At 35.6% G+C, this 23,340-nt stretch overlaps 3 protein-coding genes across 3 annotated transcripts; 2 read left to right on the plus strand and 1 right to left on the minus strand.

The window, feature by feature from the left end:
* Nucleotides 1–12,046: 12,046 nt before the first annotated feature.
* On the minus strand, nucleotides 12,047–16,894 carry LOC113331375 (G2/mitotic-specific cyclin-2-like). Its single transcript, XM_026578086.1, has 12 exons — nucleotides 16,774–16,894; nucleotides 15,670–15,728; nucleotides 15,490–15,571; nucleotides 14,717–14,781; nucleotides 14,442–14,564; nucleotides 14,160–14,336; nucleotides 13,940–14,062; nucleotides 13,524–13,613; nucleotides 13,213–13,434; nucleotides 12,973–13,053; nucleotides 12,708–12,885; nucleotides 12,047–12,437 (listed from the first exon to the last, which is right to left on the minus strand). Exons 1-12 carry the CDS (start codon nucleotides 16,892–16,894, stop codon nucleotides 12,403–12,405), a joined length of 1,356 nt encoding a protein of 451 aa, XP_026433871.1. The 3' UTR covers nucleotides 12,047–12,402.
* A 1,889-nt stretch (nucleotides 16,895–18,783) lies between these two features.
* LOC113331376 lies at nucleotides 18,784–19,521 on the plus strand. Its single transcript, XM_026578087.1, has one exon. It carries the CDS (start codon nucleotides 18,784–18,786, stop codon nucleotides 19,519–19,521), a length of 738 nt encoding a protein of 245 aa, XP_026433872.1.
* A 1,902-nt stretch (nucleotides 19,522–21,423) lies between these two features.
* On the plus strand, nucleotides 21,424–22,158 carry LOC113331377. The gene has a single exon (XM_026578088.1). It carries the CDS (start codon nucleotides 21,424–21,426, stop codon nucleotides 22,156–22,158), a length of 735 nt encoding a protein of 244 aa, XP_026433873.1.
* Nucleotides 22,159–23,340: the final 1,182 nt, after the last annotated feature.

Genomic DNA, 23,340 nt, shown 5'->3' on the forward strand with positions numbered 1-23,340 from the left:
TACGGACTCAACAAACATGAAAAACAGATGGATAAACCAATAAATTTGTTGGTTTGTTGAGTGAGATGAAAGAACAAGCTAGCGCGCGCGTAAAGGAAGGTCGGACGGTCGTGCCAAAAGTGTTGGCGTTTGAGCCAAAAACGTCGGGGGCTGTCGCACAAACGCGCGTTTGACACAAAATCGCCAACGGCTAAATCTGGACGGCTATAAATCCATATCATCCAATGGTTGGAATTTTGAGTTCTATAAATACTCCTCATTTCAACTACAAATTCACACATCTAGTCTTCTTTACTCTTCTTTTCTGATCTTAAAAAAATTCTTCAATTCTTGAATTTAACAAATTTGTCGAAATAAAATGTCTCAGCCCTTGTTAGTTCGGCGAGCTCCGTATACTAAAGAAGAACATGAATCTATTTGTAGAAACTATGTTTTTTTTTGTTTACTCAGCTTGCTTCAGCAAACTATCCATGGGTGAATTTTTGGGAGGTTATTCACGACGGGTTCTGCAGTGATACCCGTAATCCGAGTCGTCGTGTTATATGCGAAATAGAAAATCGTTTTAGTACAATTAAGAAAGACGTAAATGAGTTTGTAACTTTAATTATGCAAGTCAATCGATATAGACTAATAGGTGAAACTGATGCTGAGATGGTAACAAGATCTTTGGCTGAAAAGCAAAGATGGAAAAATGTGGCTTTTTCATTTGAAAAATGTTTCGAAATCCTTAAGGTGTTGAAAAATTTCAACCCCTTCTATTGTCATCCTATAAGAATGTTTCAATGATTGAAATAGAGTTTAGAGCACTTAACCATAATTGGATTATAGACATAATATGCGTACTTGCATATATGTTGATCCAAGACCGATATAGTATGCATACCCGTATGCGTACTGGCGAGGTCAAGTAAAGTCCGGGAGCCTTGGTATGCGTACCAGTACGCGTACTGATGAACTCAGTTGAAGTCCGGCAACTATTGTATGCGTACCCGTACGCGTACTGAATTCAACTGATGTTTTGGATGTGTGACGGTATGCGTACCCGTTCGCGTACAGTCGGACACAGTCCAAGTCCGACTACTTAAGTATGTGTACCCGTTTGCATACTTAAGTGGGTTAAGTTCTAGAATCGGTTGTTCCATGAACTAATACATTTATATAATAAGGAATGCAATCTTTTGCAAACCGTGGCTATAATGTTCATGAATTGATTCGAGTGAATCAAAATGATTTTGCTTCAATTGTGTCTTGTATACTTCTATGAGAATATAAACAATTGAACGACTCTATAACTAGTTTCCTTTGAGTCATTTGAACTAGTTGTGGTTAAGATGAATAAGGTTGATATGAAAGTGTTCATATGGCTAACTTCGGTTAACTATTTTTGAGCCAACCTAGAGTACTCGTTTAGGTACGGTTATCCATATATGAATGAAGGTACATTTCATTTGTGTGTTACAAGCTAAGACCATCTAACGGTGGAGAGATATTGCTTTGGTTTCAAGCAAACTTAGATTGGATCTTAGATAAGGTTTCATCTAACGGTAAATATTGATTGCTTTGTTCCAAAGCTATCAAATCCTGATTTGAAGACTATATAAGGGAGAACTCTAGGAACTGGGAAACCTAATACCCACACTCCTGTTTGATACTAGTTGCGACTGGAGTCTATTCTCCTTTAACCTTAGGTTTATTCCACAACTATGTAGGTTAACGACTCAAAAAATTCATTGTGATTGTGAAACCAGACCCAACTATTTTGTCTGTAGTTGCACGTTTAGATCTTGATGTTTTCTATCGTGACTGAGTACTATCTTCTCTAAGATTTGCTCGAGATTTAATCTCCGATAGGCAAGATAAAAAGTAGTCACAAACATCTTCTTCTCATCGTTTGTTATTCCACAATATCTTGTTTCGCTACCATACAATTAAGATTATTGTGCGGTGATTGATAATGCTTGGTTGTTCTTCGGGAATATAAGTCCGGTTTATCAATTGATTCCTGTGCATGTTGATTTATCATAAGACGGAACAAAACTCATAGGTATTTCTGTGGGAGACAAATTTATCTATATCAATAGACTTTTCTGTGTGAGACAGATTGGTTTATCAAGTCTTCGACTTTGGGTCGTAGAAACACTTAGTTGTGGGTGAGATCGTCTAAGGAAATCAAGTGCGTAGAATCCTGCTGGGTTCAGAGACGTAAGGTGCGCAATTGTACCTTGATTTGTGTGAGATTGATTAGGGATCAACTACATTCCAGTCCGGAAATTCATTGGTAGTAGGCTAGTGTATGTAGCGGCTTAATACAGTGTGGTGTTCAAAGCTGGACTAGGTCCCGGGTTTTTTCTGCATTTGCGGTTTCCTTGTTAACAAAATTTTTGGTGTCTGTGTTATTTCTTTTCCGCATTATATTTGTTTATATAATTGAAATATCATAGGTTGTGTGTTAAGTTCAATCTGTTCTTGAATCCGGCCTTTGGCTTGTTGATTGAATTGATTGACACTTAGAAATTGGTTTGTGATACCGACCAAGTTATTTTTCTTATTCGATCAGGCTCGCAAATTCCTATTTGTTTGAGTCTTTGAAATATCATAACTCTTTTATATACTTTTCTAAAGATTGAGTCTGACTGTCTAGTTGATTCTCTTGAAGGTATATTGGAGTTTGTCCATACAGATTGCCAAAACGAAATATTGGGTGTGGTTGTTAGACCCCCGTTTTTTCAGTTGGTATTAGAGAAGGAAAACACGTTTAAGACCTCATAAGTCCGTGTTTGTAGGAATCTGACTCTATGGACAGTAGTGTTATCTCTGATAAACGCATAGCTAGAAGAAAAAGTTTTTTTTCTATGAAATCTATTAAAGAGAAAGATTTGTCAATCTCGAATATAGATGGACTTTGTGTTCTCACGAAACAAACTTGCATTGACAAGTGTTACCCAGATTACCTTACTGACGAGTATGACTCTGAAGTAGAAAGGAAAGCATCCGAAGAGAGTGCATTGATTCTAAAATTTTTTAGAATCCAGGCTGATGAAATTAATCAGTTGAATCACAAAGTCAATGTTCCTATTGGTATGGTAAATGAGCGTGACTCTCAATTAAAAGTCCTTCGAGAGGAAAACGCCTCAGTCTGTTCTTCACAAACTCCGCTTGAGGAAAAGCTCAAAGAGGATGCTTTAGAAATTGAACGCCTTTTGAATAAACTCTCTATTCAAGGTTTTTCCAAAGAGTCCACTATACTAACTGCTTCTGACTCAATTATAAGAAATTCAGTTCCAGAAGCAAAATCGAAATCCCTTCCCATTGGAAAAGATGTGCTTGGTTCTTCCTCTAGTCAAGGAACCACCACATTACATGGAGGGAAGAAATCTCCCAATGATGATGTTAAGTCTGTTCACTCTAATCACTCAAGTGACCAGAAAGTGGGTCCTTTTGTGAATCAAAAAGACATGTTGAGCAAAAGAAAAATTCTAGGTTGAATGACAATTCTATTGTTCGTCTTCAACACACCTTAGATTTAATTCTCAAAGGTGTAACTGACATCCGTATGTATAAACCAATTGGTTTTAGTATTCACCCTGTGTGTCCCACCAGGAAAGTCAGTTCAGTTTGCTCCTCAAATGTTCAAATGAGCAACGGTAATTTTAGCACAAGTCGTCCAAGAAGAGCTCAAGGATTTTCTTCAGTTAAAAAGGGAGATAATGTTGTTCTTGATGTGAAAAAGGTACCAGAAGAAGGAAGCAAAAATGGAGATATGGAAGACAACCTAAACCTGTTAATTGAAGGATATAAAGAGATCATCAATAGGCTGTCAATTCCCTCTAGTCAAAATTCTTCAGGTAAGAATCCATACTATGAGTCGTATTTTGATGATAGTAAGTTTTATGATAACTTTTCGCATCAAAACGGTGTTCCTCCAAAGATTATAAAAAAGAGGTTTAACCGAAAATAACATTCATTTGATGAGCTCAAGGCTCATACTCGTGATAATTAATCACAAGGTTGAAATCTCACTCACAAAAAATCCTGGTTGAGTGAGATATGGTCGAGTATACTTGATGGCAAAACGTTTTCTGATTGTCTAGCTATTTTCTTATCGTTATTTGCTGGGTTATCATTCACAAACGTTTTTGCATGAGTATTTGTGTTTGGTTTTGTCAAGCTTTTGATTTTTAATTTCTTTTTGAAATTTTGTTATGTCAAATGCTACTCTTATGCTCTAAACTTTTCTCTGGTGAGAATGTAAAATTTATTAAGCTAAATTTTGTGAAATTATTCACATAGCAAACCATTGATGTATAAACAGTTTTCCAGTTTTACGTTTTGCTGCTTGGGTATTTTCGGCTATGGGTCAAGTTTTTGTTCGTACGTGTACCCATGTTACATTCACGGACCAACTTTAGAAACCCTAAAATTTGTTTCCCCGAGAAACCATTTACATGCCAAAACCTTTTGTTTGAGTATGCATACTCCAGGTTTTTTGTTTATCAAGAATGGCTTCTCCTCCTTGTTCTTGGGATTTGCCGAAAGATTTTGTTGATAATTCTATATACTTCGAGTTCGAAGTAAAGAAGAAAAGAACCATTGTTCATGCTGACAAACTCAATGTCGGTGCATCATGCTATTATGCATATTCTCATCAAGATAGAGAAAAGGCTGAGATGGTCTCTGCTGAAGTAGTTCATGGTTTTCTCAATGAACTCGGGAAAGCAAAACTGAAGCTTGGGAACTCTATGAAGGATCTTGATGTGTTACGAACTGAGTTGAAAAAGTTTAACTCCGACCTTGTCCTCATGAAGTCACATGTTAAGGATCTTCTCAAAGAGGATATCTTCTCCGAGGAAGCAGTCGATGCTGTCAGTCACAAGCTTAAAGGTATTGAAACCCGTGAAGATCTGAACACGAACTCTGATTTTAACGTGTGGCCGGTTTTGTATTTCTTTGAGTTGTTTTGTTTTCTCTTAATGTCTAGGAAATTTCTTATGAGAATTTATTCTTATGTTTTAAGAAGGATAACTAGGGTTTGGAATAACAATTATTGTGATTACAAATAGCTATTTCCAACGGGTTTTTTCTTGCAATGTTTTTGCAGTATTAATCTTTATGGTTTTATATATTGCAACTTGTTATGGGATATGTGTGTTTGCGTCCGTGAACTATGATTGTCCCATATATGCTCAAAAGTTAAGTCTATTATATGTTAGTATGCAAATATTGATAAAAGATAGAATGAATTTTTGACAAGAAAAGTTAAGCCTATTATGTCATTATGCAAATAATTGAGAAAGACAGGATGAACTTTTGTTTACAAAGGTTAAGTCTATTACATGTCTCTATTCAAATAGTGATAAAAGATAGAATGAGTCTTTGATTATTCTGTAGTATTGGTCTTTCCCTGATCCACATCCTTGTGAATATACTGTGTTGCTCCGTAAGTTTTCTTATGTTGAGCATGACCAATTGAATTGATCATTTCCTTTGTGGTTAATTCAATTGAGATTTTTGGATACAAATTCATGTTTCATGTGATTTGATTATGTCCAAAGAAATCCTTCTTTTCTTGTAATAATAAGGTCGCTCTTGTTGTTATTTCGGGAATGACATTTTATGGGGGAGAGTTCTTAATTGTACTTGTGCTTAATTGCCATATCTTTGTGGGGAGTGCGATTGTAGAATATTGTAGGAGTTTTCTTGTATCTTTACAAGCTCCTTGATGAATACAAGAAGTTTCGACTATGTGAAATCATCGAAACAAAGTTGATATGTTCCCTTTTGGTCATGAAGTATCTCTATAAAAATTTCATTAGGATCCCACTAGTTTTCGAACCTTTGCCAATTTATATTGACAAAAAGGGGGAGAATTAATGTGTAGTTCACACTACAAATACATATGGTTTACGGATCATTTTGTAAGGGGGAGTGGTTTTCATTGTGAGATGAACTATTTACTAAGGGGGAGTGATACATATCACCATAGTATTGTTGTCAAAGTTGTGATACAATTGGACTTTGATGTTGTAATAATACTATGACACTGTATAACAATGATTGAGAGCAATTGTTTTCTCATTGTTATGGCTACGGATCTTCAATAACTATGATGCTGAGTTGAACACGTTCAGAATCACTGAAGTACTTGGAAGTGACGAAGATTTCGATTAATGTTGAAGAACCAAGGAGTTCAAGCATTTGTATGAGAAGCTACAAAGTTTATTTATTTTGTAATCCATATGTATTGATAGTTTTGTCACCAAAATTGACAAAGAGGGAGATTGTTATAGCACTTCTAGGTCAAACTCGCAAGAGTTGCTATCTCAAGCTTGTTTGTCAAGTTTAGTGATCAAAACTATAAGTCTTGATTTCAAGTCTATTTATAGCTATGTCTCGGGCTAGGATACATTGTGTAGTTGAGCTTTAGACTTCCCAGTGTTCATCAATTGAAGACGAAGAACTACTTAGGAGAGCTTGTGGAACTTCATCAACAAAAGGTATGTGGAGACTGAAACTCATCCATCACTCGGAAAGTCTATTTCTATTCTATCTCCTATATTGGGACAAAAGTCGTATAGCTATATAGTATTTGATTATACACATTTGATATTTCGAGCTGGGTTTAACTCGCTTACATATTTCTCGAAATATGTGTTGGTAAGCTTTTGCTTTAACAAAGTTCATCTTATACTCTTGACGAAAGTCAAAAGATGATCATATAAAAATCGCCTTGTAACATTTCATTTGATGTTGACTCAGAATATTCCGTATTGATTATGTCAATCACTTGAAAATAGTTTGTGCAAACAACTATTGTCATCCTCTAAGAATGTTTCAATGATTGAAATAGATTTTAGAACACTTAACCATAATTGGATTATAGACATAGTATGCGTACTTTCATATATGTTGATCCAAGACCGGTATAGTATGTATACCCGTATGCGTACTGGCGAGGTCAGGTAAAGTCTGGGAGCCTTGGTATGCGTACACGTATGCGTACTGGCGAACTCAGTTGAAGTCCGACAACTATTGTATGCGTATCCATACGCGTACTGAATTCAACTGATGTTTTGGATGTGTGATAGTATGCGTACCCGTTCGCGTACTGTTGGACAAGTCCGACTACTCAAGTATGCGTACCCATTTGCATTAAGTGGGTTAAGTTCTATAATCGGTTGTGCCATGAGCTAATACATTTATATAATAAGGAATGCAATCTTTTCCAAATCGTGGTTAATGTTCATGAATTGATTCGAGTGAATCAAACCGACTTTGCTTCAATTGTGTCTTGTATACTTCTATGAGAATATAAACAATTGAACAACTTCATAAATAGTTTCATTTGAGTCATTTGAACTAGTTGTGGTTAAGATGAATAAGTTTGATATGAAAGTGTTCATATGTCTAACTTCGGTTAACTATTGTTGAGCCAACCTAGTGTACACGTTTAGGTACGGTTATGCATATCTAAATGAAGGTACATTTCATTGGTATGTAACAAGCTAAGACCATCTAATGGTGGAGAGATATTTCTTTGGTTTCAAGCAAACTTAGCTTGGCTCTTATATGAGGTTTCATCTAATGATGAATATTGATTACTTTGTTCCAAAGCTATCAAACCCTGATTTGAAGACCTTATAAGGGAGAACTCTAGCAACTGGGAAACCTAATCCCCACACCTCCTGTGTGATACTAGTTGCGACTAGAGTCGGTTCTCTTTTAACCTTAGGTTTATTCCAAAACCATGTAGGTTAACGACTCAAAGACTTCATTGGGATTGTGATGCCATTACGAACTATTTTCTTTGTAGTCGCGTGTTCTGATATTGTTGTTGTCTATCGTGATTGAGTATTATCTTCTCTAAGATTTGCTCGAAATTTAATCTCCGATCGTCAAGATAAAAAGTAGTCACAAACATCTTCGTCTCGTAATTTTTGATTCCACAATATCTTGTTTCGCTATCATACGATTAAGGTTATTGTGAGGCGATTGATAATACTTGAATCTTCTTCGGGAATATAAATCCGGTTTATCAATTGGTTTCTGTGCACCTTGATTTATCATAAGATGGAACAAAACTCATAGGCATTTTTGTGGGAGATAGATTTATCTATATCAATAGACTTTTCTGTGTGAGACAGATTGGTTTATCAAGTTTTCGACTTTGGGTCGTAGCAACTCTTAGTTGTGGGTGAGATCAGTTAAGGGAATCAAGTGGGTATAATCTTGTTGGGGTTCAGAGACGTAAGGAGCGCAACTGTACCTTGATCAGTGTGAGATTGGTTAGGGCTCAACTACATTCCAGTCTGAAGTTCATTGGTAGTAGGATAGTGTATGTGGCGGCTTAATACAGTGTGGTGTTCGAAGCTGGACTAGGTCCCGGGATTTTTCTGCATTTGCGGTTTCCTTGTTAACAAAAATTTTGGTGTCTGTGTTATTTCTTTTTCGCATTATATTTGTTTATATAATTGAAATATCACAGGTTGTGCGTAAGTTCAATCAGTTCTTTAATCCGACCTTTGGGTTGTTGATTAAATTGATTGACACTTGGATATTGGTTTGTGATACCGTCCAAGTTATTTCTCTTATTCAATCAGGCTCGCAAATTCCTATTTGTTTGATTGCAGATTGAATTGAGAAATTGAGATATAACTCTTTGATATACTTTTCTAAAGATTAAGTCTGATTGTCTAGTTGATTTTCTTAAAAGTATATTGGAGTTTGTCCATACAGATTGCCAAAACGAAATATTGGGTGTGGTTGTTAGAATCCTGTCTTTTCACATTCAGCGCCAGATACCTGCGTCGTTCCATTCAGCGCTCCACCTCTGCGCTGCACAATTCAGCGTAGGACCGTTTTTTCTTTTCCCTACACCTCTTTTACAATGGATATTTTTTTCAAATTTTGAATTTTTAAATGTTCCCTTTTTTCCCCACACCTAGTTTACATCACCAACGCCTATGTTTTCAAATTTTGAATTTTGAAATGTTTCACAATTTGTTCCAATGATTGTTTGTTTCAAAATTGAAAATTTACCAAAGTAAGGGAAATCTTTCGTTACATTGCAAAATAAGGTTACAATGTTTTTTTGAAGAATTAAAATAACTTAAATAACTTAAAAACTAAAAAAGTACATTGAAATTGAAATCCTACTTCTAAATAACTTTAATAACATAATTAAAAATGAACTTCTAAATAACTTAAACTATTAATAATATATATTTAATTTAGGGATAGGTGGTAATCCATTACAGACCAAAATCTCGTTCTTCCATAGCTTGTAGAGGGGTTTCTTCCAATCCTCTACTTCATTCAAGTTTTGGCATAGGATCTTCAAGTCAGCTTCTCTTTGTTGTGTTTGTGCCAAGATTGTAGAGTTTTCCATGTGCTTCTTAAGGTACTCTTCCTCTCTGTTTCATACTTGGAAACCCTTTGTGCTGGCGATGTTTCAAGAAATTCAATGAGCTTATCCATTTTTCATCTGCTCTCTGCAATGCTTTAGCCTCACGAGCCCTTTTCTTTGAACAATCTCTCGCTGCACTTCTAACATCATCTGTTTGTTCGAAAAAACATCTTTTACGAGATATGTCTGAGGTTTCAGAATTATGAGTAGATGATGAGCTACCAAACATTGCCATATCCTCCAAATATTCATCCATAGAAACTGAAGCGGAAGTATCAGCTTCATTTGCTTGAGTATGTTGATTGTCTTGAGTAGGTTGGGCGGAAATACCAGTTCCATCATCATTATTCACCTCAGGATTGTATTCGGTTGATAGGTCTTCAGAATCTGGAAAGCCGATTCGTGTTTCCGAAGTCTCTTAAACTCTGCTTCACAATTATTTTTTCCATGATAATACTGGGAAAAAAATGTATTTGAGAAAGAATGAAAGAAAAAGTTAGCGGAAAAAAGAAGGAGATCAAAATGGAAAGAAAAAAACATAAAAAAAAAACAATTCAAGTACTTACGTAATCCTGGATTATCAATCCCGTAGGTCTGTTTCGGTAGTAGGGCCTAATGTGTGAAATATATCTTCTCACTTTGGATCTTAACGTGTTACACCTTGATTGTAATGAATTTTTGTCCCTCTCTCCACCATTAGGCCATCTTTTAAGGTACTCTTGAATAATCTTCTTCCAAAATTCCGCACCTTTTTTTATCTTTTCCTCTAATCGGATCGTTTCTTGCTATAACCCAACCATAAATTAGCGCCTCATCCTCTTTTGCAGTAAAGTGTGCAATAAATTTTTTATGAACAAAATCATACGAAGAAGAAGAAAATTAATGAAGAAGAGAATCAATTGATTTTGGTGTGAGGGATGAAGGAGAAGTAGCTCTCTATTTATAAGGTAGCCTGAAAATATAGTTGTTGATATTTCAAACGTCCATTAAATCTGAATCGTCGAGGTTTAACAGTCATGTTGATCTGATGGCTAAAATTAGACATCACTGAATGGTTCAACTCTTGAGTGTTGTTTGGTTCAGCGCAGCATTCCCTGTCGTTGAAAATAACGGCTATTTTTGATGTTGCGGTTGTTAGACAAAGCGTTGTTTGGTTCAGCGCTTGTCTAACGGCTACATTTCCAACCCAAAATCAGATCATTTCTTCTCTCTATATAAACTCAACACATGAACTCAAAATCCCCACCCCAAACTTGTGAATTTTCACTCTCTTCTTCTTCTCCTAAATTCTCAATTCAAAAGCATGGTTGGATTCTCAATTGCCGAAGAGAATGACTTGGTGAGAATTTTTTGCAAAATTAACGACACAACGTCTCAAACACCTAATAATTTTTGGGAACAAGTTCTTGAAGAATTTGTGAGAATCAATGGTAATGCTAATGGAATAAGCTGAGGAGTCCTACAATGTCGGTTAGCAAGCATCAAATGTTATTGCAAGCCTTTTGCCATTTCATTAAGGGCATCAAATGGTAATCGTGAAGATGCTATGGTTTTATACCAAATGGATCAAGGAATGCCGTTCATTCATACCACCACTTTGGAAATATTTGGTGGAGCTCGAAGATGATTTAAAGTGTATACATGAAGAAATATTTTGAAGTTCTAGTTAAATATGTAATGTAATTATAAACGTACTTAAATGAAAAAAAATGAGTATTATGGAGTTATTACAAGAACTAATTAAAATGTCTACTTAATGAAAACGTTCTTGAATGAAAAAAGAGTATTATGATTAAATAAAATGGGGAATATGAAATTTACTCTCCATTCTTATAAAATGCACAGTCTTCTCTATTGCTTCGGTGATGTTGTTGTTGATCTTGTGATGTAGTAGTTCCATCGTCACGCCTAGGATGGTAATATTCTTATGGATTGTTTGAAGGCCACTGTGCATGTACCACCCAATGAAAGATCTTCAGGATTGTTTGGTTGGTGGAAAAAGGTAGATGGTATTGAAGAAGAAGAAGAAGAAGATCTGCTAGATGAGGAACATGAAGTTGTAGCTCTTCGGTATGTCTCATTCCTTACGACTTGACGAGCTCCAAGATCGAATGAATATTATCGTGACATATAACCTCTATCCCCATTGACGAAATCAAACTCAAAAATAGAAGAAAAACCACATTTGTCACAATATCGTTGTGTTGCCGGATTATTGTTCACTATAATTTTATAATACACTTTACACTTCAACATCTTTCAAACTACTTGTAAAGTTTACTTTGCGATCATCTTTCATATCTTTACATACATCACTAGTGGAAAATGGAAGTTAAACCACTGTCAGGACATGAAGTAATATCACTAAAAACGACTGTGTCCATCAGCTGCATTCTAGAAGTGGTTTTTTCCATAACGACTGTGTCTGGCAAACGTTAAATTCTTTAAAAAAACTACTTTCTTTAACAGTACATCGACATAAACTGACAGAAATAATAGTTTTTTAATGATATTTCATAAAAAAAAAATTGATATTGATTCAGCTGAATCCAAAGCTGATTCAACTGAATCAAAAACTAAAAACGGGAATTAATTAATAATGACTTCGAAACTGAATTTAATAGCGACTTTAAACTCATTCTGTATGGAATAGTGAATTCAATTTACAATTTCAACTATCTAAAATCTTCAACTGTGTCAAAGTTAAACTTGGATTTACTACTTCCTACTTTCCCTGAAGAATCAATAGATGCTGATATAGAACTTTTAGACGAAGACCTATTTTCCAAATCATACCCAGAATGACCACCACCACTAGCACCATCTCTCCCACCACCAGGCGGAGAACAGAAAGACCCATTATCAATTCCCCCCGCCGTCCCCTTCAACACCCCAGTCAGTAGGTTGCTGCGAAGCCTTAGGAATTTCATTTACTTTCCCACTGAACATGACTAAATTCTCCCAATCCCACTGCAAGGGAGTCTTTGTGTTCCACTCCATCACTGTTCCGAGTCCAGAACCACCTGCAACCATCCTTTGATTAAAAAAATATGTATATAGTTAGTGGGAAGTACAAATGGTTTCTCAATTAGGAGAAAAAATTACGAATCTGATATCTGGACGATGTCTACCATGAGATAAACCCCAATATATTAAAATTAAGAACAGTTAACTAGCTTCTCGTAAAAAAAAAACAATCATAAATGTCGGCTAAATGTGTACATTCATAACAATGGCACTACCTGTCGAATGTCCAAAGAAAAAACAAGGAATTCGATGTGTTCAGGAAGAAGTTATCACTTACTGTAATTGATCTTCTGAGTAATATGAATGCACTCTGTTATCTTACTCCAATGTCTAGTCCTGTTAAGAGTAAACTGAGCAGCGTAGATGGCTGCAACAGCTAACAGAGATGGTGGTAACCTAAGCATGTCATGATCAACCAAGGATAGATCGATCAAGAAAAAGGAGAGAAGCTCAAGCTGGTTCAAAATACAAAAAATATGTTAGTATCCAAGCTATAAAATACTATGGATCAACAGTTTAATCTGATGGAAGACTAACTATACAAACCTTCCTATCCAAGCTATAAATACATATGAAGTTGGAACTGACATATTGAATTTCAATGTATTTACTATCGATTTCTCCTGCAAACATGTTTATGCAGTGTTGGAATCACAATATCGAAACTGGGTAAAACTACGGATGCTAAACATGTTTCTGCAGTGTTAGAATCACAATGTCGAAACTGGGAAAAACTAAACACGCTTGATAAGAGATATATGACTTAGAAGTGAAACATTTACCATAGAAAGAACTTCCTTCCTTGTATAATCCTTGTCAGAAATTAGAATAAGATCATCTACAACCGGTACTGAAACTTCCTCATACTTGCATGATAAAATCATGGCTGTAATTCCGACCAACTGAAGTTTCTTTCGTTCCACAATTTGGCGGGCTAAGAATCTGTCTATAATGTTAACCATAAGGAATAATGTCTCATCCATGAGCTCAAATTTATAATGCACCTGTCAATATTCAAACCAAGAAGGATGCGTAGCATATGTTTTGCTTACCCTTTCTAGGAGATAGAAACTCATGTCAAAATTTCGTATACCTCGATTAACCAATCAACTAGGATGACCCTCATCTTCTCATTGATGTCGGATTGCTGAACCATATAGTTGGGAGATACACAGCTAGAATTCTGCAAAACAGGCAAGGTTCAGTCAAGTTACCTCAGGCTTTACAAGTCTACCCTATCTTACTTTTGCATTCTTACTTTTGGAGTTTTGGGGATTTCAGCAATAAAGAAAGTAAAGGTAAAGTACACTCTCAATTGGAACAGTTAGGCAAAACATTTGAAGGTATTCAGATTGAAGAATGTCACTAAAGAAAGTAGACTAGCACTTGATTCTCAAATGTGCACTTTGAGTAAATGGAGTATGTGCACTTTGAGTAAATGGAATAGGAAAATAAGACAATGTTACACCAAAATTGAAACAAGTAAGAGTTGAAAACAGTGAGACTAACCTCAGTTTTCTTGTAGTGAGCATATATATCATCGATATAATCTATAACTGCAAGTGTGTTCTTTGAGTCGCAACTATCAATATCCAGAATGAGTTCTTCAACAATATCCTCCATCTCAACTTCCTCTTCCTACAACATTACATTATAGAACTGTTAACACTGCTGCCACTACAAGAAAATAAGTAACAAACCCTTAACAAAAAACACAAAGTCATCATACCATTAAGTCAATGTCCTCGAAGATTTCGACTTCATCAAGAATTGCTTCAGTGTGCTTCACAAACATTGGATCGGAGAAGGAACTATCTTCTATATATTCATCTACATCTATAATGACCTTATTTGATACTTTTTCAATCATAATCGATGATGAATTCTGTATTAGCTTCTTAGTTTCCTGCAAACATTTGAATAAACCTAAGGAAAACCAATCTATTTCGTATATCACATCTAAACAAAGAGATTACTGGGCAACATTTTGGTTCTAAGAAAAACGAATTACCACTTGACAAGGTTGGTTTTGGTTAGAAATTTGAGTAGGAATCTTTCTTGTAATTGGTCTATGCATAGCAACGGAAGGATTTTTGTCACAGATCCCATGATTTCTATACAAAAAAACAATTTTCTGCTAACATCTTCTTAATGAAGGCTTTCTGTTATTTAACAGACAACAAAAAACACAAATCAATTATTACTTTTTCAAGAAATTTTCTTTAAATGAATCACAAGGAGCAAGATAAAATTCTCGTTTATTTTCAGCGTTCATGTGAAACATACCAAGTCATTGACTGCAGCATCAAGGGAATACATGTATCCATGGACGCCATCACTTCCACCATGTCCTGATTTTAAAAAAAAAAAGTACATAATACATCAGAAATGACTAAATTATGACATGAAACCTCTTCAAAACTATAAATCTAAAGAAATTGAGTGCTCCCACGTGATTACCAGCATCTACTCCATCTATGTACACAACGGGGCCAACTGATATTTGGATAACACGACAACATGGTGAGGTGTTCTTCTCTAGTTCCAACAGGGATGATGTCAAATAGTTAATTGCTTTATCAGGCTAATGGACCACCTGCAGCACATCAAGAGAGGCATCTCCCTCAAATGAGCAGTATGCAAATTACAGTATATGCACCACACTGCCACCACCCCGCTGGTGAATAGGATGCAAATTTCAAACATAACAGAGAAATATGCCAAGAAAGCTTCAGTCCTACTGCACGAAGCGTGCGCTTTTAAAACCCCTGCATACTGCAATTTAGAGCAAGATTTATATTTTGTCTATCATTCAGTCATGCAGAAAGCACCTGCTAACCCATCGGTACACCAGACAAACAACATAATAATAATTAAAGCTTTAAAAGCATCTACAGCTCCACAAAGTGAGATTTTAGCATTGTGATGACAAACAAAGATGCAATTAACGTCCATCCTAATAAGAAATTATAAGGAAACTACATATAAAGAATTCCTAATATTATACACCCAAAAATCAAGCTAGCAAACTGAAATAGGATTGTAAAGGCTTTGCTTACCCATGAAGTGATCAAAAGCAAGGCGTTTTCGCCAATTTAAATGACTCATTATTGCTAATGCACACTTTATCATATTGATGTCCTGTATCAAGAATCCCATTACACAAATTTTCAAAACTATAACAAAAAATGCATCAAAAGAAAACTTTATACTTTTTTTTGATTTGATACGAGACTCACAATGGTGAATATGTCAACCACGAAACAATTGGAAAGCGGTGGACTAAGGATTGCGATAACTGATGTACCACATAAACCATTTTAATCAAAGATGTAACAACACAAATTCCCAGCACAAGGATCCTAATTTAGAAACATAAGAAAACCCATATTTTTCAAATGGTATAATATGCATAATATTTCATAAACTAGCTGAAGTAATGATCTTACAAAGCAAAACCACAGATTAAATCTTATCTTTATCAAACATGAGCATGTTGTTAACCTTCTCATTTTGCTTTCATTAGCTCCACTTCTGTAGAAATCACATAAAATAAAAACAAATCAATAAAAAGTACAGTAAAAGACCTAAAACCAACATAAAAGAAGAACCAATTATAGATTTAATCATGAATTGATATTCTTCTTTTGTTTACCTCCATTAGTTTTAGTTGGATTTGAAGATGATGGTGGAGTTTTCTACTTCTTCAGTGCCCGAATACAAAGAGAATAAACACCATCAATAAAACAAAACTAAGAAAAAGAAACCAATGGATTAAAAGTATGAAAAAATGCACAAACTGATAACGAATCAGAAAAGAGATCTGGGATGAAATCAATCTTTTAGGTTTACTGAGATCGATTTCTTTTTCTTCTGAAATTTCAATTTGGAGATGGATAAGTTAATCAATTGAACTGAAACGATAAATAAAGATGATACTTACCTTTCAATTCAGTTTGCTTAGATGAATTTTGGTTTTCAGTTGGTGTTGGTAATCATCATCACCTCTTTTTCACCGATTCAGAATAAATCCTCAAGATCTAATGTTGTTATGATATAGACGAAGAGGACGCAAAACATTCTAAAGTTTTGATACAGAAAAAAATGAAGCGAAACAGACAGAGATAAGTGATGGAAGAGGATAGGTGCAGATGAGATAAAAGAGATGAGGTTTGATTTCTTTCTCTCTTTCCACAGAAAAGTCCAGCCCTCAGAGTAGCTCTTGAATCTCAGAATTTTTACAAAAATACCCCTCTAAAGAACAACTGTGTGAGGATCAGGTTTAAGTTTCCATTTTTTTTCCAAGAAAAACTACTGGGAGTCACGGCACCGTACATAACTACAGCCCGACAACAGTAGTTTCTGTAAAACCGAGGAAGTGGTTAAAAACCCATTTTCCACTAGTGCATGTTTATCAATAGTCTTTGACGATACTATATCCAAACGATCTAGCAATTCATCCATACTCATACTACAATCAATAACAAACATGAAAAAAATATCAATCATACAAACTAAATTTCATACAAATTTTGATCACAAATAATCATACAAACTAATCATAGTAAAAAAAAAAATCAAATTATCATACAAATTATCATTATAATTCATTATCATTCATTTTCATCATACAAATAATAAAAAATAATCTAATTATCATACAAATTTACCTACAAATTTTACCTACAAACTAATCATACAAATTATCATTCATTTTCATCACAAAAATCAAAATCTCATTTTTTTTCATCACAAATAATCAAATTAAATCCCCCAAAACAATTCATCACAAATAATCAAATTAAATCATATACATATCATCTAAATCATCTAAATAACTAATATCAATCATCAATTTGAATGAAATATCATGATAATCAAAAATCATAAAACTTAAAACTTAAATTTCTTACCACAATTGATTTCGTGGACGGAATAGCTCCAAACCACCCTCAAACGATCACAAATTTGTTGCTTAACAAACCTACACAAGGAATTGGAAGAAAAAAATTTCTAGAAATGTTGAATTAGAACATGCATTTTCAGGAGTTTTTTTTGGAGAGATGAAAATGGGGGAAGAAATGAGGAAGACCGATCATCTGTGGAAAATATCGATTTTCTGAGCGCTGAATGGTTCGGCGCTGGAGCTGTTCGGTGCGGCGTGGTCCACCTAATTGACCAAGTCAAGCGTTGTTCTATTTAGTGTTCCCCAGTGTTGTACTGTTCAACGCCTATCACTGTTCTATTCAGCGTCTAGCTGCTAAGGAGGTTGTCCTAGCTGACGTGGACTGCTAATCTAGCTGCTATATTAGCAGTCCACGTCAGCTATGACAACCATCTAAGTCTTATGGGAGTGATAATCTAGCAGCTAGATTAGCAGTCCACGTCAGCTGGGACCACCGTCCAGCGCTGAACGGTTCAACACTTTAAATCTCAGCCGTCGGATAAAAAATAAATCTCACATCGCTAAACCATTCCGTGAAAAGGTGGTTTTCTCAGCGCTTAATGATTCAGCGTAACTATCGAACTGCTAGTTCACTTGCGAGCAATTGCTAGGAGAGAGAACTAGTGTTAACAAATAGACACTTTTTCTTTGAACTGCAACACATTTCTGCTAATCTAGCAGCTCAATCTAGCCCATAAGACGTAGCATTAGCACAGCATAGGACTAAACCTAACTACCAGTGCACAAACAACCAACCGTGTGTATCATTACAGATTTTTCTAGGTAGTCATGATCCATTCAAGCATGCATGTAGGTACATTGCACATCTGTTAATCTTTAAGCTTTGGTTTTATATATATATTTGTTTTTTCATATACTCCCTCCGTCCTAATTAGATGAACTATACCATAAATAAGTGGAGTGATAGATTAGTATTATTATAAAAAATATTTAAAATTTGATAGCCATATTTATATTCATTAGATAGGTGTTTTAAAATGCTTTCCGATGATACTAAATTTACGAAAATCCGTTGTATAGTTTGAAAGATAAATCATTTCTAAATTTACTAGTAAATTTTAACTAGATCATCTAATTAGGGACGGACGGAGGTAGTATATTGATCGATGCTGCACAGTTTGGTAGGAGACACTATTCTTGATCGATGCTATACAGTCTGGGAGGGGAACACATTATTAGTCATTAATATGGGGAACAATGCAGAGACAATGGCACGTATAGAGGAAGTTCCACCACATGAATACATCTACTTGCTGTACATTGTAGCCTGAGTCCCGACTATAAAAGGAGCACCAGGTGAGAACCAATAACCATCATCAAAATATCATTTTCTACATTAACTTGTATATCCAGAAACTTTCATAGCTTTCTTCTAAATAAGGCTAAAATGTCTTCCTCAAACAAAACTTTCCATGCTCGTTCAATCAGTTTGCCCAGCATCAGATCCAACCCACTCGCTGCTGCAGTTGAAGAACAACTTTGCAAATTGAGATCTTCAGTTCTCACCTCATCCATCTCCAAAAACTTGGTTGCATTAAAGGACTTGTATGAATGTGTTGAGGATTTCCTTTCTACCGAAGATGGAAAATGCTTAAACGCGGTCTTGGACAGATCTGTCATGTTGTTGGATGTCTGTGGAAGCATTAAGGATGTTTCGTCTCAAATGAAGCAATCTACCCAAGATCTTCAATCATCTATCCGAAGGCAATCAAATGAGTTTGACGCATACATGACCTCAAGAAAGAAAGCCTGCAAAGTCATTCAGAAATGCCTTTCAGATCTTAAGAAAAACACCAACAAAAAGAAGGACCTCGTTACCGATGTCCTAACAGAAGTTGAAGCAACTACACTTGCAGTTTTTGAATCTATCTTGTCTTTCCTATCTGCACCAAAGCAAAGGTCCATAGTCTCAAAGTTGACCAACAAAAGTGCAACCCAACAAGTTGTCAATGAAGTAACCAAGATCGATGCCGCTTTGAAATCCAAAGTCATTGAAGCAAAAGAAGTGCAGAAGTCATTGGCTACTCTTGAAATGAACCTTCAAGAACTTGAAGATGGACTAGAATCTGTCTTTAGGTGTCTGATCAAGAACCGAGTTTCACTTCTTAACATCCTAAATGAATAGACCCATAGATATTTCACCTCTCGTTGGTATTTTCCGCCTTTTATTAGGAAATGCCTAATGGAATTTTTACTGTACATACTGTATACGAATGAGAAACAAAGTATATTAATACAAGAAATCACTTTGCTCAAAACAATTTTTGCAAATTATTTTTTTTTTCTTCAGTATTACACGATCCACCAATAACGCAAACTAATTACTCGATACTTAATTAAGGCCTTGTTCTACCTGTCTTTGTTTAAATGATTAAGGAAGCATTGACATTGTTTTTTAATATATGAGATGAACATGTGAAGATTCTAAATGTTAGAGAAACAAGGGGCATATGCATAGGCTGTTCAGCGAGAGATACGAAAGAATCATTCGGGATGACATGTCTGTGTCACATATTGTATTAAATTCAAGGCTGTCAAGATTCTAAATGTTAGAGAAACAAGGGAACTTATGTATATGATGATCAGCTAGAGATACAAAAAATTATTCAGGATAACGCGTTAGCATCACATCAGATTGATTATATCAAATTCAACACTGTCAGATTCTAATTGCTAACGAATTACCAGACATGGATACTCATTTTAAAATAGAGCTCAAAGCTTTTCAGTTCTGGCAATATGTGTGTTTATCAATGTCAATATTTTCTTGGTACTTAGTATCCTATTCATGCACACATCCGGATATCATATTATATTGTACGTACCATTGTTACCGTTGGTTGTTGGTTGTTCTACGCATGTAAGAAGGCATAATGGGTATCACTATCCTCTGAAGGCGTGCTATATGTCGTAATCCTCTTAGTTCAATCAAGAGACAACTATAAATAAACAACTAAAATGACTAAATCTGCATCAATTAAGAACATCAATGCTTACCTGATTTTTTATGTGGAGTTCATCCAAATAAGCAGCGCCCATTTTAGGAGTTGGCCACACTGAATCTTCTACTCATTTCTTCCAAATTTGTCCAATTAGAAGTGCATTGCCTCCAAGGCAAAGGTAATGCAACATGCAACCATCTTGATTACATCCTGCCTGCATATATAAGCTGCTTCTACAATAGTCCCAAGCCTTTCGCATTCCCTTTCCTATCTTGTTGTAGGCACTGGTTGCTGGTAACCAATCTTAAAGTACAAATCGCTGAAAGCATTCAAACAATTTTGAGATTAGAGTTTGCGGAAAAGTCGTAATATAGAGGTTGCAAATTCCGTCATTTTTTTTAACGGTTGATTTTTTCACTGTTCAATTGACTGTCCCTTGCAGCTTAATTGGATATATAGTTCTTTACTTACTGTATATCTTGATATGCTACATGTTACTGGATAACAGGAACGGATAGAAATCCGCATAACAACCAAATGAATATAGACAACAGGAGGAGCCATTTGATTCATCTTGTTTCTGAGACAGAGATAATTAATAAATTGCACACCGTTTGTAAGTCGAAGTATCATCGCACACCATCTGTTTACATGCTTTTTGGTTCCTAAGTTTGGACACTTATAATAAAACGCAAGGCTGTCAAGATTCCAATGGTTGGGATAAGGATATAGCGATCACGATGTGTATCATTAGTAACTAGTAACGCACGTACTCGCACATTTGGCTAATTCTACAGGATTCGTTTTTAATAAAATAAAATTCATATATTAATTGATGCTATAGAGTCAGTAGGGGACATACTATTTGTCATTGATGGAGGAAACAATGCAGAGATAATGGCGCGTATAGAGGAAGTTCCACCACATCCACCACATGATTACGTCCCATTGCTGCACATTGTAGCCCGAGTCCTGACTATAAAAGGATCACCAGGTGAGAACCAACAGCCATCATCAAAACATCATTTTCTACATTAACTTTTATCTCTAGCTAATACCTTCTTCCTCTTCAAAATAAGGCAAAAATGTCTTCCTCAAACAAAACTTTTCATGCTCGTTCAATCAGTTTGCCCACCAGATCAAACCCACTCGCTGCTGCAGTTGAGGAACAATTATGTAAATTGAGATCTCCCGTTCTCACCTCATCCATCTCCAACAACTTGGTTGCTCTTAAGGACTTGCATGAGTGTGTTGAGGATTTCCTCTCTACCGAAGATGGAAAATGCTTAGATGCAGTCTTGGACAGATCTGTCATGTTGTTGGATGTTTGTGGAACCATTAAGGATGTTTCATCTCAAATGAAGCAATCTGCCCAAGATCTTCAATCATCTATCCGAAGGCAATCAAATGAATTTGACGCATACATGACCTCAAGAAAGAAAGTCTCCAAAGTCATCCAAAAATGCCTTTCAGATCTTAAGAAAAACACCAACAAGAACAATGACCTCGTTACCGATGTCCTAACAGAAGTTGAAGCAACTACTCTTGCAGTCTTTCAATCTATCTTGCCTTTCTTATCTGCACCAAAGCAAAGGTCACTAGTCTCAAAGATGACCACCAAAAGTGCAACCCAACAAGTTGTCAATGAAGTAACCAAGATCGATGTCGCATTGAAATCCAAAGTCATTGAAGCAAAAGAAGTGCAGAAGTCATTGGCTGACCTTGAAATGAACCTTCAAGAACTTGAAGATGGATTGGAATCTGTCTTTAGGTGTCTGATCAAGAACCGAGTTTCACTTCTTAACATCATCAACCAATAGATCCGTAGATATATTCACCTCCCATTGGTATTTTCCGCCTTTTATTAGGAAATGCCTCATGGAATTTTTACTGTACATACTGTATACAAATGAAAAACAAAGTATATGAATATAAGAAATTACTTTACTCGAAACAATTTTTGCAAATTATCTTCTTTCTGTTTTTTCCAGTAATTACACGATCCATCATTAACGCAAACGAATCACTCAAATAATTAATGAAGGCCTTGTTCAATCTGTCTTTGTTTAAATGATTATGAGAGCATTGACATTTTTTTTTGAATATATGAGAAGAACATGCGAAGATTCTTAATGTTAGAGAAAGAATGGGCATATGCGTAGGGTGTTCAGCGAGAGATACGAAAGAATCATTCAGGATAACGCGTCTGTGTCACTTATTGTACTAAATTCAAGGTTGTCAAGATTCTAAATGTTAGAGAAACAAGGGAACATATGTATAGGATGATCAGCTAGGGATACGAAAGAATTATTCAGGATAACGTGTTAGCATCACATCAGATTGATTATAACAAATTCAAGGCTGTCCGATTCTAATTGCTAACGAGTTACCAGACATGGATACTCATTTTTAAATAGAGCTCAAAGCTCTTAAGTTCTAGCAATGTGTGTGTTTATCAATGTCAATATTTTCTTGGTACTTGGTATCCAATTCATGCACACATCCGGATATCATATCTTATTGCACGTACTATCGTTATCCCTCGTTTGTTGTTCTATGTATGTAAGAAGGCATAATATGGGTATCAGTATTCTCTGAAGGCGTGCAATTTTACTATATGTCGCAGTTCAATCAAGAGACAACTATAAATAAACAACTAATATGAATAAATCTGCATTAATCAATTAAAAGCCGATATCCAAACTGGACAAAGTATTTGAATGCTTACCTGAATTTTATGTGGAGTGCATCCAAATAAGCAGCGCCCACAGGAGTTGGCGACACTAAATTTTCTAATCATTTCTTCCAAATTTGTCCAATTAGAAGCGCATTGCCTCCAAGGCAAAGGTAATGCAACATTCAACCATCTTGATTACCACCTGCCTTCATATATAAGCTGCTTCTACCATAATCCCAAGCCTTTCGCATTCCCTTTCCTATCTTGTTGTAGGCACTGGTTGCTGGTAACCAATCTTAAAGTACAAACTTCTGAAAACTTCAAA

The sequence above is a fragment of the Papaver somniferum genome, unplaced genomic scaffold (genome assembly GCF_003573695.1).
Source record: "Papaver somniferum cultivar HN1 unplaced genomic scaffold, ASM357369v1 unplaced-scaffold_125, whole genome shotgun sequence".
Taxonomy (NCBI): Eukaryota; Viridiplantae; Streptophyta; class Magnoliopsida; order Ranunculales; family Papaveraceae; genus Papaver; species Papaver somniferum.

Coding starts and splice junctions, on each gene's coding strand:
- LOC113331375 (XM_026578086.1), bottom strand. CDS start 16,894: ATGGATGAATTGCTAGATCGTTTGGATATAGTATCGTCAAAGACTATT. Junction 14,565..14,716: donor ATGCTGCAGTCAATGACTTG/GTATGTTTCACA, acceptor AGATGTTAGCAG/AAAATTGTTTTTTTGTATAG. Junction 14,337..14,441: donor AAAACCAACCTTGTCAAGTG/GTAATTCGTTTT, acceptor AAATGTTTGCAG/GAAACTAAGAAGCTAATACA.
- LOC113331376 (XM_026578087.1), top strand. CDS start 18,784: ATGTCTTCCTCAAACAAAACTTTCCATGCTCGTTCAATCAGTTTGCCC.
- LOC113331377 (XM_026578088.1), top strand. CDS start 21,424: ATGTCTTCCTCAAACAAAACTTTTCATGCTCGTTCAATCAGTTTGCCC.